The following is a 19,664-nucleotide window of genomic DNA, read 5'->3' as shown; positions in this document are numbered from 1 at the left end:
GCGCATGTGCAGTTAGAATAAAGCCATGGACGAGCTCTCTCTAAAGCTCCTCCATGTCGCGTGCAGCCATGGACGAACTGGCTGCACGCAGAGCGGGGCTAATTATAAAACATTACCATTCGGATTTTTTTTTTATAAAGTGTATTAGGAAACTCTTTTTTTACCCTACCTCCCACTATATAGTGGAAAGTACTTTTATAGTGGCCAACCCCTTTAACTGTTCACAGTAAGAGTACTTTTGACCAGCAGTGCCCAAACTTTTGCATACCACTGTATACTGCAATAATAATTCATTTGAAATGCCTTATTTATTGCATAACTTGGATAAATTCTTTAAATTAAAAAAATCCTTGCAGCAGTAATGACAGGCAAACTAATCACACTGGAATGAGAAATGAAAACATGTAATACCATGGGAATGTAATGGAAAAATGCAGTCTATAAAATCTCTTTTCTGACAAATGCACACTTCTATGATACGCCATGGGCTATGCCATGACTAATGCAATATATTGATTATCCAGCCACTACAAACCTAATTGCCACTTACAGAGGAATATACAGGGTTCTGGCAAGAATAGCTAGCTATACAGGCTGCACTGTGATGTCAAAAGTCTGACATAGCCCCGTAGGTCAGGTGTGTGCATTGCCTAAAATATATCCTGGCATGCATGCAACCAAAATATATTAGGAGGTCTTCAAAAATCTTCAGCATTTTTATATCTTATTTGTAAACGGTGAGGACGGGAGAAGTAGTAACTGGTCACCTCAGAGGAATGTGACTAATCTGTCTGGCAAGCCAGCCGATCTTGCAGTTTAGTATAAGAGTTGTCACACTGTGGTGAAGATAGCTGCGAAACTTATAAATTGCACCAAAGAGGAACAGCATGCTAGCATACCCTTTTTGTGGGCAGAAAATGGCCAAGCATGTGTGTTGAATGCAGAGCAGAGAAGTTCAGCTACAAAAAGGGCGCAAGATTTCCATATGATGATGTGAAGCAGCGGTGGCTATGCACCCAATTAAAGATTTTTTTTTTTACTGATGGCATTGCTGGGAAAAATGCTTCTCAAAGGAAGGTGACTATGTAGGAATGTAATGCAATTTGTTTTTTATATTCTTAATAGAGTTAAAAAAAAAGTGCGGAACCTTGTTGAAGGCCCCTTATTTATGTATTCAAACATTGAATAATGGGGAGATTCTCTGGTGACAGTTTCTCTTTAAAAAAATATTGGCTTTGAAAAAGTGCTGCTCTGAAGCCCCACACACTTTCTGGTGTAGACACACAAAAAAGGTAGCAAAGATGCTTTATTCATCAGTCGTGAATGAATCTTCATCCTTGTAGGGTCACATAATCCACTGTCCCTCATCTATAACAGAATCACTTCTTGTGCAGGGTCAATGTTGTCAGCAGTTTTGGACGAGCGTCCAGCTCCTCTTTCATGGCCGACACTTGCGAACTTCCGTTCTGACATTCTTACACACTTCTTATTGACAAAATACGTATAGAGTCTTCGATAAATATCGGTGCCGGATATATCCTCAGACCACAAAAAAGGAATCGCTACACGCTGCTCTTCTTTTGTGCAAATCCCAAGTGGGGCGGCCGTTGTTTCTAGGACCGCAGTCACAAATGAACTGATGAACAATGCTCAAACCTGCACAGCAGTGACTGGGGAGATCATGTGGAAAAATTACGTATTTTTCTTTCCTGAAAGTGGATTAAAATAAATTCTACAGCCAGGAGTGTTGTAGAATGGTGCTCAAAGGCGGACATGTGTTTAATGTAGACTGGGCTACAATCTCATTGACTATTGGTGGGTTATCAGGGAAGAACATTCCTATGAAGGCTCGTTCCCGATAATCTGCCCATCTAAAGGTGCAGCTGATCACCCGATGAACGAGCGAGACACTTGCTCATTGGGTGAAACCTGCGTTAGTGCAGGCAAGTATAATTATCGTTTCTGGGCAGCAGATCCGGCAGTCTAAACAGCATTCTGCTGCCCAGAAACAGTGCAGCTGTACGAGGACGAGTGATCTCAATAGCCATAGCTTGTTCTCATAATGTTGAGGTGATCATGTAAATGTAGCGCTTCACCCCCACTGAACGAGCAGCCGACTGTCGGCAAGGAACGCTTATCCTGGTAATTAGCTGCTCCTCAGAGCGTGTAAAACCGCCTTAAGTATTTAAAGGGGGTCCATCATCAGTTTTGTAAAATTGCAAATATCTTAAAATTCAATTCTGGTCCGATTCAGGTCTGAATAAATTCAACCTGGATCGAAAGTGCCCTGATTGTCTGGAAAGCACTCTCTCCCTTTCAATTAAAAGCAGGGACAGAGATATGTATAATCTCCTACCTATGTTTGTTAGCAGTTTTGCGCCAGCAGACTCCCTTTACTCATTAAAAGTGGCACCATGAGGCACATAGTAGTGAATAATTATAGGCTTTGTATCCCAGAACGAAGAACAGCCAAATAAAGCTTTGAAAGCTCATTCACTCATTGAAAATGAAAACTAATTTATTTTGAAGGAGATGCTTACAGTTTGTTACCTAGTCTTGTAATTCCCTGTTGTCTGCAGAAATGAAAAGGCTGCTTGGCACTTAAAGAATTGCTTAACATTCCCGTTGCATTTATTAAAGGGAAAATGCCATAAAATAGAACCCTGCAGTCTGAATTTCAGTTAGAGAAGGCAATTCTTACATTTATTGATTGAAGAATTTTGCATTACATTGTGGGTATTTCCTTGACTTGGGATTATACCGAATTGAAAGATAATATAAAACACAGAATAAACTCATTTTAATGGAGTTCCAACCGACTGGAGAAGCTGTAATAGATTTACCAATAGAAGGGAAAGTCTGCAGGGTTGTTGCCAAGTAGCAAAGACGGAACACTGTTTGGTAAGCTTACATGTAATGGACCTTTATAAACGGTATGAAATTATCTAACAGGCAAAATACAGGCTGTTTTAAATATAGCCTATGTAGATGTTGTCTAGGTTCTAGATACTGATGACCTCTCCTCAGGATAGTCCTGCAATGGCCAACCTCCGGCACTCCAGCTGTGGTAAAACTACAACTCCCAAGATGCACACTTGCTTGGCTGTTCTCAGAACCCCACAGAAATGATTGGAGTATGCTGGGAGTCGTTGTTTCAGCACGGCTGGAGTGCCGGAGGTTAGCCATTACTGGGATGGGTTATCAATGTCAGATCAGTGGAAGCTAGACCCCAGACGCCTCACTGATCAGCTGCTCTCAGTAGATGCTGGCACAGGGACAGAGCGGAAAGCACGGCTCAGTTTACTGTGTGCTGGCTGTGACGTGTTACAGCAACTCAGCTCCCATTCAACTAAATGGGAGCTGAGCTGTCGTAACCCATCACGGTCACTACACCCTGGGTGGAGCTCTTTCCAGCTCAGTTCTCTGAATTAATTCAGGGACAAGCTGAGAACAGTTGATCGGTGGAGGTGCGGGTGCTGAACTGTAAGGATAGGTCAACAATGTCTAGAACAGGGCTGGCCAACCTGCGGCTCTCCAGCTGTTGCAAAACTACAACTCCCAGCATGCACAGACAGCCTACAACTATCAGCCTACAGCATGGCATGGTGGGAATTGTAGTTTTACAACAGCTGGAGAGCCGCAGGTTGGCCAGCCCTGGTCTAGAACCTGGATAATTCCTTTATGGCTTCAAAGCGCAATGGTGAAAAATGTGATCATCATTCAACTTCCTACTATTCTATCAGATAAGGTAATCAAGTCTAATAATAATAATGGTTCCTTGGAAATTGTGATACTTAAAGGGGCACCTGGTTTAGTAAAAACGTTTTCAAGTACTCCATTAGGGAATGCAGAGTTAACAGATGTAGGAAATTGTGTTTTATAGGCGTTGCTTAAAGGGGCTATCCCAGAAAATAAAATTTACATACTACTTTCCCTGGTGCCATTCTCTGCATCTCTGTTGATAGGCTGTAGCAGTGACATGTAGGGATGCACCATGTGTTACTGCCGCAGTCTATCCAGACAAAGAGAATGGTGCTAGAGACAGAGGTCAGCAATCCTTTTTTTTTTCCTACAGCACTTGGGTGCTTTAGTAGATCTTTTTTATTATCTTGGAGAATCCCTTAGGGATAAAGGGACATTTTTATTACAATCAAATGAAATGCTAACATCTAAATGCAGTTAAACGCCAATTTAAAGGGTTTCTTCACTTTGGACAATCTACTTGTTTGCTGTAGCTCTTGAAAATAGCTACCGTAATTACAAAGTGACCCCTTAATGGGACCCCTCAGAAACAGAATTTGTGGGGAAACCTGCTAGTTTTTCAGTTAACTACAGCGCTACCACGGAGGAAGTTAAGTATTACACATGGCCCATTGAAATCAAAGGGTTGTCTGTGTAATGCAGAACAGGTTCTCCAGAGCAAGAGATGTTCTTTTCAGCCACTCTCCACTCTAGATAAGAGAAGAGGATCCTTAAAGGGTTTTTTCTGTCTCATAAAGTAACAGAATATTGCTGAAATATGCCATTACTTTTGAATGGAACCGATGCAACTGTCAGGCTCTTTGCTGATCTATAGAGGGGTGGGATTGCAGATCTGCACCTCCTTCAAAGTTTTCCCTGCACATCGGCACTCGTAGCCTCTGTATGCGATTTGCCTTCGCTTTAGGATACAGGAAAAGCCCTTTAAAGGGAGTCCTAAGACTGGCACAATATCCTGTAGTACTGGCTCAGCGGAATGTAATGAAGCCTTTTACTTAAAGAGCAACTAAACCTTTGTGTAAAATTTTAATAAGAAGCCCCTAATGCCCAAATAAAAGTTTTTCTAATATAGGCTACTTTCTTCACACTATCGGCAGTCTTCTCCGGCAGGCTGTTCCGGCGTGTGAACAGCCTGCCAGAATCCATGCTGCCGCTAGTGCACGTGTGCCGCCGGAACTCCGCATCGGCCCCATGCACTACAATGACATGTCGTAGTTTTAGTCCGGCCGCCTCTCGCCATGTTTGCCGTGCTGCGGCCGAACGTCCAGCCCGTCCCCATTATAGTGAATGGGGCCGGAGCGGACTTCTGGCAGCACGCGCTCACTAGAGGCAACACAGATCCGGCAGGCTGTTACCCCAGCCGGAACAGCCTGCTGCTAATGTGAAAGAAGCCATACTTCATTAATTAATTTTTTATTTTTATTATAATTTTTACTCCCTGAAGAGTACCATTCCCTGCGAGCTTAAAACTCAGTTCTCTGTACACTGCTCAGCTGTGTACGGACTGTGAAATTTATGAATGGGGCCACAGCAGCGCAGGAGGTATGGGCAGGAGCGCATATTGCTGCTCCTGCTCCCTTGTGGTTTACTAACTCCTGGCATAGTACATAGGTACCCTGTACCCATGTACTGTGCCAGGATTAGCTGAGCGGGTGCCTGCTCCTGCCTGCTTCGCTAAGCTAAGAGAACTGCATGTCAGCCCTTAGCTTAGCAAAGTAGGAGCCCACTCCGCTCAGTGTACCCGTGTGCTAAATTAATTAATAGAGTATATTAGAAAAACTTTTATTAGGGCATTAGGGACATCTTATTAAAATTTTACAAAAAGATTTAGTTACTCTTTAACATATGTTGCTTCAAGGTGGAGAAAAAGAACTTTTGAGCCATATGGAAATGTGCACCCTTGGTCCTCCTGCTTCGTCTGCCATTCCCTCCATCTCCTTCTCTACAGGGCCAGGTGAGATGACTATGCAGAATTCTGGCCCTGTCAATGAAAAAGGAGAAGGGGCTGGTAGAGTAAGGCAGCAGACAATGGATGCACCTTGTGGCATGGGTCTGCCCTCAGTGCACTCAAGTGTTCATTTGCATATGGAATAAAAGCATTTTTTTGTGAAAGGTGTCATTATGTTCAGCTTAGCTAGCTCTACAAGACAATGTGCCTGGTTTACTAGTGAATATCCCTAATATTATACATTAATTATAATTTTTTAGACTAGACAACCCCTTTAATGTTGAATTAAATATCAATCACAGTAGTCAAGCACCATGTTCACTCTTGTGACTGATGGGGGTCCCAGCAGCTGGACTAACACCAAAAATATATTTATGGCATGTGCTACAGTTATGGAAATCAGCACCAATAAGAAATATGGTTTCACCGGACTTTTCAGGGCAGATTCTTCATGCATCGTATATTGCCATCACTTACCTTGCATCTGCTTCACTATAGTATTCTCTTGCTACTATATCTTCAAATAACTCTCCACCAGTAACTCTGCAGAGACACAATGCAAAATCACTCATGACAACATCTAAATAACTGCCATATATAAAAGCAAACATGCATGAATATGTAATATATGTAAAAGCCAGGAATCTACACGGGTTTCTTATCTCACATACGGCTTGGGTTAAAGGAGGCAATCAACTGGAATATTAAGAGTATTATGACTGACTGGGTGAATGAAAAAAAGTCTATTTCGCAGAAATTTGAGGATCTGACACAAGCTCGGTGATAACATTGTAAATGCAAGATAAAAAATAAAATAAAAAGTATACTTGAGCTGCCAGACTGACATTGTGAAGGAAAGACCGCAGTCGGTCCAAATGTGGACTCTGCTTTCTACTAACAGCAGGCAGCATGTTATAGAGCAGAAGGAGCTCAGCAGATCGTTACACAGTTTTATCTATTTATAGCATTCCCTGTGGAATCGTATATACAGAGAAAGCTGTCAGTCACTGATAAGATCTTCCCTGTGTACAACTGGGCTCAAAAATGCAGAAATTTAAATGTATTGATTGCAGGTTATACTGAATCCTTAGCTGCAACACCATATATATCAATCTGCTCAGCTCCTCCTGCTCTATAACATGCTGCCTGCGAATTGCACTGCCTTTCATAGGGACAGGTTCTCTTAAAAGGTGTATTCCCATCTTATGAAGGGATGGTATGCCATCACTGTATGACTGGTGGCGGTATGACCTCCGAGAACCTCACCGATTCTGAGAATGAAGATGGTCACAGGACTTAATTAGCACATCAGCCTCTTCATCGGTTTTCCCTTTGCAACAGCATCTGGCCCGCTGAGCAGGGAAAACACAGGAGAAGCAGTGCTACATCAGCTCCATGACCATCTTCATTCTCAGAATAGGTCCCCGAGGTCAGAGCCCCACCAATCAAAGTCTAGTGGTATGCTATCATTTTACAATAAAGGATGGGAATATCCCTTCAACAGCAAAGGTCTAGTACTACCAAACCCATCTACAGCTATAGGGTATATTATATACACATACATATATATATATATATATATATATATATATATATATATATATATACACATACATACACACACACACACACACATATATACATACATACATATATACACACAGTGGTGCACATGACCCCATCCATTCGGAGGTTTATAGACAGATTAGTAAAAGGGAGCCAGAACAAATGAGAATATTATTTTTTTCCCCACAGATTCAGAAGCATTGAGTAGAAATTTAAAAAGTACAAAAAAAAAAAAAAAGCTACACAAATCCTTTAAGGCCAATAGTCTCCTCACCTTCCAAAGCCAAAAGCCAGACAATTTTGCAGGAAAAACAGAGTTCCTACCTACACAATCATGCGACTGTCAACCACAGGCAGCCGCCGGCCTTTATAGCATACTGCATCCTTGACCAAAATCAATCATATTCTCCAACTTGAAGCACAAATGTCCAGTCCAAATCTACTGAACACATTTTGTTATGCTTTTGGGAAAAGGTATAATGTTTGGAAGAGATACCGTAATATAGCATGTACATACTACCCCTATTTCGGGAAGCATCTTTTCGAGAAGAGATTACAGGACAGACTCGGGATAACTAAGCCTGAAACATCTTCATGCAGTATGCAAAGTAGCACGCTGTGTGCTGAAACCCTGCTCATTCAGAAGGAGACCTTTCTCCCCTCACCAGTCGGTGACTGACAGTCGGTGTAACAGTCTGGATTAACTAGGGATTTGCAGCATGCAGATTTGCATAGTGAACAAAAGTATTTCTAGTTTTAATTACACATTTATTCAGTATCCCTGTCCACTGTCTGTAACATGTTTCTCAATGTGAATTAAAGAGAAGAGGAGGAGGCTACCAGGAAACAATGGATCCACGAATGAACTGTGGACAGCCAGTATGCTCTAGTGAAGGGGTTTTCTAGGTGTTTAAAGGGCACCCGTCAGCAGATTTGTACCTATGAAACTGGCTGACCTGTTACGTGTGCACTTGGCAGCTGAAGGCATCTGTGTTGGTCCCATGTTCATATGTGCCCGTAGTGCTGAGAAATTGACTTTCAATGTATACAAATGAGCCTCTAGGAGCAACAGTGGCATTGCCATTAGCCCTAGAGGCCCTGCTCTATCTGCAACTGCAGCGCCCTCTCCTTTGTTTGACAGGATAAAGCTTGATGACATTTTCACTGCTAGGTCTGGACAGTCAAAGTGCAGAGGGCACGGCAGTTGCAGAGAGAGCAGAGCCTCTAGGTGCAATGACAATGCCCCCGTTGCTCCAAGAGGCTCATTTACACATATTAAAACATTTTTCTCAGCAATGCGGGCACATATGAACATGGGACCAACGATAAGCATGCAGCTGCGATCTCTGAATGGACGTTCCAGAACGTCCATTCAGAGATAAACCGACTGCCCAAGGATGTTTATAGTCAATGGGCGGTGGGGAAGTGGTTAAAGATTATCATAAAGCTGTAATTGCTGTATAACTTATTTAAAGGGGTTCTCAAGGAAAAGTTTAAAACGGCCACAAGCAACATGCCCTAGAATGGCTTCCTCCACAGCAGTGCTGAACAGGGTGGTGAGGGGCCGGGGCCTCACTACACTGTTTTGGCCCTTGTACATACTAGATATTAATGAGTTTTCCTGTTAGGCTGCTCAGCCTTGATGGCATATCATAGGCAGGATCACATAATTATTATCTACCCCCCCCCCCCCCATAGGCAGCTCTGAAAGTGAAGGCAACTAGTCCTACTCAAATTCTAGCACAGGCTGCTGGTGGCCATTCCCAGAGAACCCCTTTAATAATCATTTCCAAGTAATATCAAGTCCTCATAGCATAAACTGATGGGTACACTGATATCAAGGACTGAAGGCTGATATGTGAGCCCTACAACAGCTTGGATACTGACTGATCTCACACTTCATAAGTGAAGAATCACCATGCAGAGGAAAGAAAATATTGGGGTAAAGCTAGTTTCACATCTTCAGCAGAGCTCTCCAGCAGGCTGTTCTGGTAGAGAGCAGCCTGCCGGAGTTCTCCAGAGATGGCATTGCCGGATGCTGCCGCCTGCCCCTATTGACTATAATGGGGTCCGGCAGAGAATCAGCCAGACAAAAACTGATGCACTCAGTGGTTTTTGTCCAGCCAATTTCTAGCAATCTCTGCCAGAACAGCCGGCCGGAGATGTGAAGATAGGCTAATAAGTGTCTTATTACATGCTGTCATCTCTCTGAAAGCTGCCCATACTGAACCTCTATCATTTACGCTTTTATAAAATCCTTGGGGAGGGATGTGTGCACACTGCAGCATATAAGTGAACATGGAAGATTAGTATGATGCAATTGTTCAGAAGATAGATTTATAAAACTGTCCATTGTTGTCCATACCAACCAATCAAAGCACAGCTTTCACTCTGTATTCTGCTGTTGAAAACTGAAAGCTATGCTGGGATTGGTTGCTATGAGTATCAGACAGTGAGAGACATTTACTAACTCACTTTTAAGTGTGTAAAAAAAGTTGCATATTATGGCACATGCTATAATTGTGCTATAATTTGTGACTTTTCATTTGTCTCATCACTTTTAAAAAGTAGCGAGAAAAGTTGGCTGTGTTTAGTAGGAGAGGGCGTTTCCTCCCAGGTTCCCTATCATTTATGCCAGGTACTGGCGTAAATGATTGTAACAATTTACACCGGCTCAAAGCTGCTGTAGAGTTTAAAGTCTGGCGCATGGACTGCCTAGAAATACGCCTGTGCCTCTTAGGGTCCATTCACACGTCCGTATGTGTGCAAATTGCGGATCCACAAAACATGGACACAAGCAATGTGCGTTCCGCATTTTGCGGACCGCACATTGTCGGCACTCTCATAGAAAATGTATTTTCTTGTCCGCAATTGCGGACAAGAATAGGGCATGTTCTTTTTTTTGCGGAACGGAAGTGCGGATCCGCAAATGCGGATGCTGAAAGCACATTCCGGCCCCATTGAAAGTGTACGGGTCCGCACCTGTTCTGCAAAATTATGGAACGGATGCAGACCCATTTTGTGGACGTGTGAATGGACCCTTAATAAGTTTTATGCATTCTGGGCTGGCCATTGTAATGCCCGTCTTAGTACATTTCCCCCGGTGTTTCTACGTTTTCTAAATCTTCCCAGGAGCCGCACAGCTATGCCCAGAACCAATCCTATCTCCTCTTTACCTGTCTATTACTATGCCTGTCATTCTGTGATTATGGCTAATGCTGGAACAAGCGGCTCACGGTGTCATATTTTAGCGTCTATTAATCCATTATCCTCTTTGACAAGACAAAGCCTGACATTTGTAACCCTGAGAGACACATAAAAGTGATCGCTTTGTTCAGAAAGAGATTCATCTTTATGTAAATGTAATAAAAGAAGGTTAGACACAAGTCCAAGCACACAATACATGCAGCTGTACACAATGCAAATTGAAACATCCAAAGTGCACAGTATGGGGCACATTTACTAAGCTCCATACACCAGTCTCTGTAGAAATCAGCTGCAATGAAACGTGGCAAACTTATTAAAAGGAATGTTCTGGGACTGGAATACCGATGTCCTATGATCCTCAGGATGCGTAATAAACATCTGACCGGCTGTTTGAAGAGACCACACTCAGTTGAGCACAGACTATTGGCATTGTGTTTGTCACATGGCCTTGGCGCAGCTAAGTGAATGGGCCTGGGCAACAATACCAAGAACTGCCACTATACAATGAACAGCACTGTGCCAAGTATTTGGTGAGGAAGCCATACTGCACTCTCTCTTGAAATAGCCGATTGGTGGCAGTCCAAGTCGTTGAACCCCCACCAAATCATATATTGATGATTTATCCTGAGGAATCAATATTTTAATCCTGGAAAACCCCATTAAGAGGTGCATGGCTCATAATAAATTTGTGGCTTCTGCCCTCCGTGTCTCAGAAAGTGGAATCCATGGCAGCAAGATCTCAGTCACACTACACTAATTGAAGTGGCTGCTATTTCATTCTGATATCACATAAGAATATGGGTATGGTCATACAGGTATATCACTATTCTAGCCAAAGCTTTGTGCCGCAGGTGTCTGCAAGGTGGTGTCCATGAATGCCATGTATTCTGGCTGTGGGCAACATATACTGTATTACCATGAAGATCCATCCACTCTACCCCGCTTCTGGTACTACTATTTCACTGAGTTCTCTCTCTGCTGGGTTTCTCCATATATGATGAAAAAATTGAAGATTCCTGTCAGTGGTCGAATATCATTAAACATTTTATAGGGTTTGTAGCCATCCAATCAAAATGACTCCCTATCCTGTCAAGACTGCACAGATAGGCATCGTGGACTTCAACAAAAACTGTATCTTCACGTAAGGGCTCCTCACTGACATACTATTTCTTTTGAAACCTTTAAGACAGTCCTGGAAATAAAGGCTTGCTACCCAGATGCATAAATTGTTGTACACTGCAATTATGCCATTTTATGTTTCAATGCTAGGTCTTTATGTCTGCCTCTTGAAGGTTAAGAGGGTCTGTGAACAAAGCTTTTATCTCCTGTTTAGCCATTGATTTTTCTCTTAAAATAGTCACACTCATAGGAGCCATTACATTTTTATAAAGCATGCCTGGTAAGGGACCTTACATGGTGACCTCCTTTTCAGCTGCAGATCCACAGATTCCCGAGCACAGCTTCTGTCATCCCAGGTGGCCACACTGCTTCTTCCTGATGCATACTGGGCACTGGTAGTCCAAGACACTTCCTGCTTGTCGAGCACTGATTGTGCATGTGTATTTATATATATCTATCTATATCCATATATATCTATATCCATCCATCTATCTCTCGCATGAAATTTATGGGAGACTTAAAAAGTTGATGCTACAGTGATGGTATATCATGAAAGTATGGCATTTTAATAGAAGGCGGCAATGGTGATTTCCTCCTCTCAAACATTTTATTGAAACAAATGCCAACAATAGTGGTGGGTATAGCCCCATAAAAATGTCAGTGTCTCAATAACTTGTCATGGGCCTTGAGCATCAATTACAGCTTTACAACGATGTTTAATGCTGTTCACAAGCCAACTTATTGTCTGCCGAGGCATGGCATCCCACTCTTCTTAAAAGGCGGCCTTCAGGTCATTGAAGTTCTGGGGTACAGAGTTACGAGCCTCTACACGATGACTCAGCTGACCCCCATAGGTTTTCAATGGGATTCGGCTCTGGAGAAAGTGCAGGCCACTCCATTTAAGGTACCCCAGTCTCAAGCAGCCGTTCCCTAATAATGCGATCTCTATGAGCTGGTGCATTGTTGTCCATGGAGATGGAATTAGGCCTGTGTTGTTCATGCAGAGGCATAATGACTGGATTAATGATGGTATTTGAATAGTGTGGGCTTGTCACTGTGCCACTCACAAAGTGCAGGGCAGTCCTGTATGACTAGACACCTGCCCACACTGTACCACCACCACCAAAGGCAAAGGCAAACAGTGGCTGATGCATAGCGCTCTCTTTGACGTCTCCAACATCGTTAGCGGCCATCATTTCTGCTCAGTGTGAATTTACTTTCATCAGTGAACAGCACTGAGGCCCACTGGTCCCTCGTCCAGCATAGAGAAGGTCACATTAAGTTCACCTGTAAATGTTAGAGTGCATTTTAGGTTCATCCTGGAATTTCACCAACAGGAAAAAATATCCCTAACTTTTTGTGAGTAGTGTATGTATGTATGTGTATATACACAGACATGTACATAATGCATCCAACTCATCTGTCCAGTCCCCTTTGTGCCCCCACACAATAGTTATGCCCCCTTAGAGCCCTCATATAGTAGTATACCACACAGTAGCTTTGTCCCCTTAGTGCCCCACACAGTAGTTATGCCCCCTTAGAGACCCCATATAATAGTAATATTTGCTTAGTGACCCCACACAGAAGCCTTGCCCCTTTAGTGCTCCACTCAGTAGTTTTGCCCCCTTAGTGCACCACACAGCAGTTGTGCCCTCTTAGAGATCCCATATAGTAGTTATGCCTCCTTAGTGGCCCCACACAGTAGCTTTGCCCCCTTAGTGCTCCAAACACAGTTATGCCCTAAGTGTTGTCCCCTACAACAAGAAAGCCCCCACAATGTAGTTATGTCACCTTAGTGTCCACACACTACAGAATGCCCCCTTAGAGCTCCACTTACAATAATGTTGCTGCCCCTAGTGCCCCTTTTACAATAATGCAGTCCCTGTAGTTTTAATAAAATAAAAAAGTAATATTCACCGAGCACTGATGAATGGAGCACATCATCCCCTGGCCTGTACTCTCTCCTGCTCAGCAAGTGCGATGATGTCACTGCATCTAGCCAGCATGATGGGGAAAGCAGAGGCAGGGGAATAGTAGAGCAGGGAGCTGCTGCCTGCTTCAATGTATTCAACTGTATCTGCATCCTCAGAAGATACAGTTGAAGTTGGGACATGCCACAACCCTCGGAAAGTGGGACAGCTGCGGAGATCTGTGACTGCCATGCCGGATATATACACACACATACATATATATTGACCAGACAACCCCTTCAAAAACTGTTTGAAGCTGCAGCATTATATGGCATTGGTTTGGAATTAAGAGTCAAACAGTAGCATAGCTAAGGGCTCTTTCACACCTGCGTTCTTGTCTTCCGGCATAGAGTTCCGTCGTCGGGGCTCTATGCCGGAAGAATCCTGATCAGGATTATCCTAATGCATTCTGAATGGAGTGAAATCCGTTCAGGATGCATCAGGATGTCTTCAGTTCCGGAACGGAACGTTTTTTGGCCGGAGAAAATACCGCAGCATGCTGCGCTTTTTGCTCCGGCCCAAAAAACTGAAGACTTGCCGCAAGGCCGGATCCGGAATGAATGCCCATTGAAAGGCATTGATCCGGATCCGGACTTAAGCTAAACGTCGTTTGCCGGATACGACGTTTAGCTTTTTTAGAGTGGTTACCATGGCTGCCGGGACGCTAAAGTCCTGGCAGCCATGGTAAAGTGTAGTGGGGAGCGGGGGAGCAGCATACTTACCATCCGTGCGGCTCCCGGGGCGCTCCAGAGTGACGTCAGGGCGCCCCAGGCGCATGGGGCGCTCTGACGTCACTCTGGAGCGCCCCGGGAGCCGCACGGATGGTAAGTATACCGCTCCCCGCTCCTACTATGGCAACCAGGACATTAATAGCGTCCTGGCTGCCATAGTAACACTGAAAGCATTTTGAAGACGGATCCGTCTTCAAATGCTTTCAGTACACTTGCGTTTTTCCGGATCCGGCGTGTAATTCCGGCAAGTGGAGTACACTCCGGATCCGGACAACGCAAGTGTGAAAGAGGCCTAAAGGAGTAACAGTGCATCTTATAAAGTGAATACTAGTGAGCACTTCTATTATGGAAGCGATCACTGGTATGCAGGAGGAGCAAAGATTGAAGCTCTGTGAGCACTGTACTCACCGCTCCTCTCTGGTCTACTATGGGCCACGCTGCACTGTCCTCACTGCGTACAGCATCAAGACTTACAACATGTACCATGACATGACACTGTACGCAGTCAGGTGACAGCTCAGCGTGGGCCCGGGGAAAATCAGTGAGCAGGGACTGCAGGAGGACGCCAGACCTGGAGAGGTCAGGGCTGTGGAGTCGGTAGATAAATGCTCCGACTCAGACTCCTCAGTTTTTTGTACTTCCGACTCCGACTCCCCGACTCCGACTCCTCTGTATTTAATATGCGAATGTATTTTATACATTCCTTGAAGGAAAGAAAGAAGTTCTTCTAAGCTCTTCTAGCACAGAGAGGTAGTTGGGCAGAAGCTGCTGCCTTCTCCTTTGTGTGCTGATCTTCTGCTGAAGACAGGGCAGTGGGAGGATCCAAGAAGGGACATTTATTTTAAAACATGATTTCCCTAGAAGAATCCCATTGTCATGTTTAAAGTTTAAGATAACATTCTGAGTTTACACGTTTTATAGCCTTAGCTGAATGACAGCAGTTTTTCCAATGGTTTACAGCAGGGATGTCAAACTCGTGGCCCTCCAGCTGTTGCAAAACTACAACTCCCATCATGCCTGGGCATACTACAGCTATCAGGGAATGATGGGAGTTGTAGTTTTGCAACATCTGGAGGGCCATGAGTTTGACATCCATGGTTTACAGCTTCAGTCTTGAACTATTGACCCTCCATTCCCTTCACTTATACAAGTGTCTCTAGTCCTGCAAAACACATATTTACTTAATCCCTTATCAGTGAGAGGCGAGGTAAACCATGGGCATTGTGTTCCCTGTAACATCAGAACACAACACAATGGAAAGTATATGTATTGCCACTCCTAATTGTGCATTGCGTGCCATATAGTGAAGCATATGAAAAGCATGCTTCTTCACATCACTGAACGCGCTTGTTTTGCGGTTACGTGAGGCACTGCATGCATTGGCCTTTATTCTTACAGTAGAGAAGTCATTAATTATAACTGTTTATGAATTCGGACATTTAAACTTGCTTTTTTATTTTTTTATTCCAATTTAAATTTAGTAGGAGTCTGAGTCGGTTCATTTTTTGCCGACTCCGACTCCAGGTACCCAAAATTGACTCCGACTCAGACTCCACAGCCCTGGGAGAGGCAAGTTTATTTTCCTGGAAGAAAAGGATGCAAATGAGCTCTGCCTCTAATGCCACCAGATGTAAGGCAGCATTCCTACAAGTCAATGTTTGACCCTTTAACTCCTTAGTGACCACCCATATGCCTTTTTACGGCGGTCACTAAAGGGCCGGTGGAGCGGGACCCGACTCTCACAGCCTGGACCGGCAGGAGTGCTGTTTAACACTTTACATGCGGCAGACAATGGTGCTCGCCGCATGTAAAGTGCTGACAGAAGGAGCGGACTCCCTCTGTCTCCTATCGGCACCCCGCAAATGCGATCGCGGGGTGCCAATGTGTGTGAAGGGCTCTGATGTAGGCCCCAGACCAGCCTTCAGTAATTTCTAGCAGGCTGCGCCGCTCTGGCGCAGCCTGCTGGTCAATATTAGAATAGCATTGCCATGAAAATGCAATGCACTATAGGGATAATGCATTGCATTGTAAAAGCAATCAAAATACTGTCTGTTATAGTCCCCTTGTGGGACCATTAAGTGGTAAAAAAAACCAAAAAACATAAAATTAAGCTTTTTTTTCCATGGAAAATACGTTTTTCAATGAAAAAAAATGCAAAAAATTAAAATTAAATCTCCCCCATGTTTGGTATTGCCGCGTCTAACGACCCGGACTACATAAATATCACATAAATTAATTTATTCTCATTTGCCACCGAAAAAAACCTAACAAGCGATCAAAAAGCGTTATTTACTCCAAACTGATATCTATGAAAAATGCAAGTCGTCCCGCAAAAATCACACAACTCCATAGAAAGAAAAATAAAAGTTATGGGTCTTGGGAAGCAGCAATGCAAAAACATTTTTTATTGCAAAAAAGTTGTAAAATTAAAAAAAAAAAAAAAATGTATTTGGCACCACTGTAATCGTACTGACCTAGAGAATAAAGATATTATGTTATTTATACCGAAAAATGAAATCCGTAAAATTTATAACGTAAAAACGCAGTGGCAGTATTGCTGTTTTGCCCATCTCCCTCCCAGAAAGAGGTAATAAAATTTTATCAGAAAGTTATGTGTACCCCAAAATGACGCCATTAAAAACTACAACGTGTCCAGCCAAAAACAAGTCCTCGTAAAGCTATATAGACTGAAAAATAAAAGTTATAGCTCTTGGAACGCGATGATGAAAAAAGGAAGAAAAACACTTTGTCAGTAAAGCCCAAAACAGGCTGGTCACTAAGGGGTTAAACAGGCCTTAAAGGGACTCTGTCACCAGTTTCTAACCCCCCCTTTTAAAACTATTGTTCTCTCCATGGTGCCCTTGTCATTACAAAGCTGTTGTTATAAGATAAATCCGGCTTGTAGTTTTGATAAAAATCGCTTTTATCTAACCTGTCAATCCTCTGGATAAGGTGCCCAGGGCGTTTCTGAAGGTCTGAATCTGCCGCTTTTCGCCGCCGCCGTTGGTGCCCAGCTCCTCCCATGATCCTTTCAGCGCCACCTCGATGTAATGAAATCCGCCTCCGGCTCTCCTCAGTGCCCCCTCCTCCTTTTCAAAGATCCCGCGCGTGCGCACAGGCCTGTGCCTGATGCGCCCGTGCGGACTTTTAGATTCTGCCTCGTTGAGCGAAGTGCGCATGCGCGAACGCGCACTTCGCTCCACGAGGCAGAATCTAAAAGTCCGCACGGGCGCATAAGGCACAGGCCTGTGCGCACGCGCGAGATCTTTGAAAAGGAGGAGGGGGCACTGAGGAGAGCCGGAGGCGGATTTCATTACATCGAGGTGGCGCTGAAAGGATCATGGGAGGAGCTGGGCACAAACGGCGGCGGCGAAAAGCGGCAGATTCAGACCTTCAGAAACGCCCTGGGCACCTTATCCAGAGGATTGACAGGTTAGATAAAAGCGATTTTTATCAAAACTACAAGCCGGATTTATCTTATAACAACAGCTTTGTAATGACAAGGGCACCATGGAGAGAACAATAGTTTTAAAAGGGGGGGTTAGAAACTGGTGACAGAGTCCCTTTAAGACATGACTCGGATATTAAATAAGCTAGCACCTCATCTGCAGACAGCTGTTTTCAGGGTGATTGCCCCTCATCAGTGCAGAGTAGAGGATAGTGGATTAACTAGGTGAGGGGCCCAAGTCAGGATTTGGGGGGTACTCTCTATCCGTGGGGAGAGAGTGCCTTAGGGTCCATTCACACATCAGCAACTGTTTTGCGGTCCGCAAATTGCGGATCCGCAAAACACTGACACTGGTCATGTGCGTTCTGTATTTTTCAGACCGCACATGGCCGGCACTATAATAGAAATGACTTTTCTTGACCGTGGATGCGGACAAGAATAGGACATGTTCTATTTTTTTGCGGAAATTGGCATTTGGCACTTGTATATTATAAATGTAAATTATAAATTAATAAAGCAACTATACTAAATGATAAGCAAGCAGGCCATGGTAGTCAGTTAAGGGGGGGGAGTGGTGCTGCTGGATATGGCACTATATATTATAATAAAGCTCTGGGCATAATTGTTTGCATTATATTTATATTATAAAACATTCATTTAATAGCAGATTTGTGTAGGAATTTTTTTGTTTTCAAAAATGAAAATGCACAGAATATCGGTATAAGTTATCGGCTATCGGCCTGAAAGTTCACAGGTTATCGGTATCGGCTCTAAAAAATAAAAATAAAAAAATAAATCAATATTGGTCGATCCCTAGCACACAGTGTGCTGTCCGCATCCGAACCTCCGTTCCGCATTCATACTTCCGTTCGGCAAAAAGTAGAACATGTCTGTAACGAGCCCCTTTGCTCGCTCTGTTCCGCTCTCCCTAGACTTTAGACCGCAATGTCCAATTGTTCAGTCATTGATAATCCGGGATTCGAACTACAGCTACGTGCCATTCAAATCCAGTGGTAATAGCTCAGGACAAACACCAGGCAGGCTGTATGTAAGTTCAAACAGGAATCTCTCTTTCATTGAATGCACACAACCCACTTTTATACACAACAGTTTGAACATTCCGCCCAAACAACCACTTCCTATTGGTCAATTGTAAAGTCCCCTCTAGTCCTCACTCAGGTCCTCTTGGCCATGCAAATAAGGACTTGAGTCAGCAGGGATTAGTCCGATAGCTTGACTAGGCGGGCGGATGTGTGTGGCCATGCAGAGAAGTCCCAGGAGACAATTAAATTACCTAAGCAAACAAACAGAACAGCGCCTTCCTTCCAGAACACCGAGCCGTTTGTAGGGGATTATTCTAAAAGACAACTGAGAACAATGAAACAACCACAGAGTGATTTCAACCAAAGACCCACCACTGTGGAATATAATCAAGTAAATATGGTTCAGTATTCCAAGCAACATGACAATGTCCTATTCTTGTCCGCAGGCACAGACAAAAAAAGGCATATCTATTAAAGTGCTGGCCATGTGTGGTCCGCAAAATGGAGAATGGTGTGAATGGAACCTTAGAGGGTATTTTTGTAATGGTGCACATTATAAGGGCGTATTTTTCTAGTGGCACACATTAGAGAGAGAATTATTACTACTGGGGGACTATTACTATTGGGGGCACTGTTAACACTATGCACTATGGCAGATAAATATATATAATTATTTCTATTGGTGGGACTTTGAGGAGCACCAATACTGTGGGGGGCACCCTGGCACAGCATCAGCTTAGCACACATTTTTGGGGGACATTGTGTTTATACTATTAGTGTCAGGGACACTATTTGCTGGGCACAATTATTTTTTGGGGCACTGTGGGACAATAATTTTTGAAGAGGACACTTTGTGCGTGATACTAGTATTTT

General features: G+C 43.6%; 1 protein-coding gene across 6 annotated transcripts in view; it reads right to left on the bottom strand.

Moving 5' to 3' along the window:
* The window catches only part of CAMK2D (calcium/calmodulin dependent protein kinase II delta), a 342,528-nt gene that overhangs the window by 164,759 nt on the left and 158,105 nt on the right, over window positions 1-19,664 (bottom strand). For all 6 annotated transcript variants that reach the window (XM_044301298.1, XM_044301306.1, XM_044301323.1 and 3 more), the window contains exon 5: window positions 6,185-6,250. In XM_044301298.1, the coding sequence (XP_044157233.1) occupies window positions 6,185-6,250 (66 nt within the window). The remainder of the gene's footprint in view (window positions 1-6,184; window positions 6,251-19,664) is intronic.

This window comes from Bufo gargarizans, chromosome 1 (assembly GCF_014858855.1).
Source record: "Bufo gargarizans isolate SCDJY-AF-19 chromosome 1, ASM1485885v1, whole genome shotgun sequence".
Lineage (NCBI taxonomy): Eukaryota > Metazoa > Chordata > Amphibia > Anura > Bufonidae > Bufo > Bufo gargarizans.
This window is presented reverse-complemented; position numbering and strand designations above follow the sequence as displayed.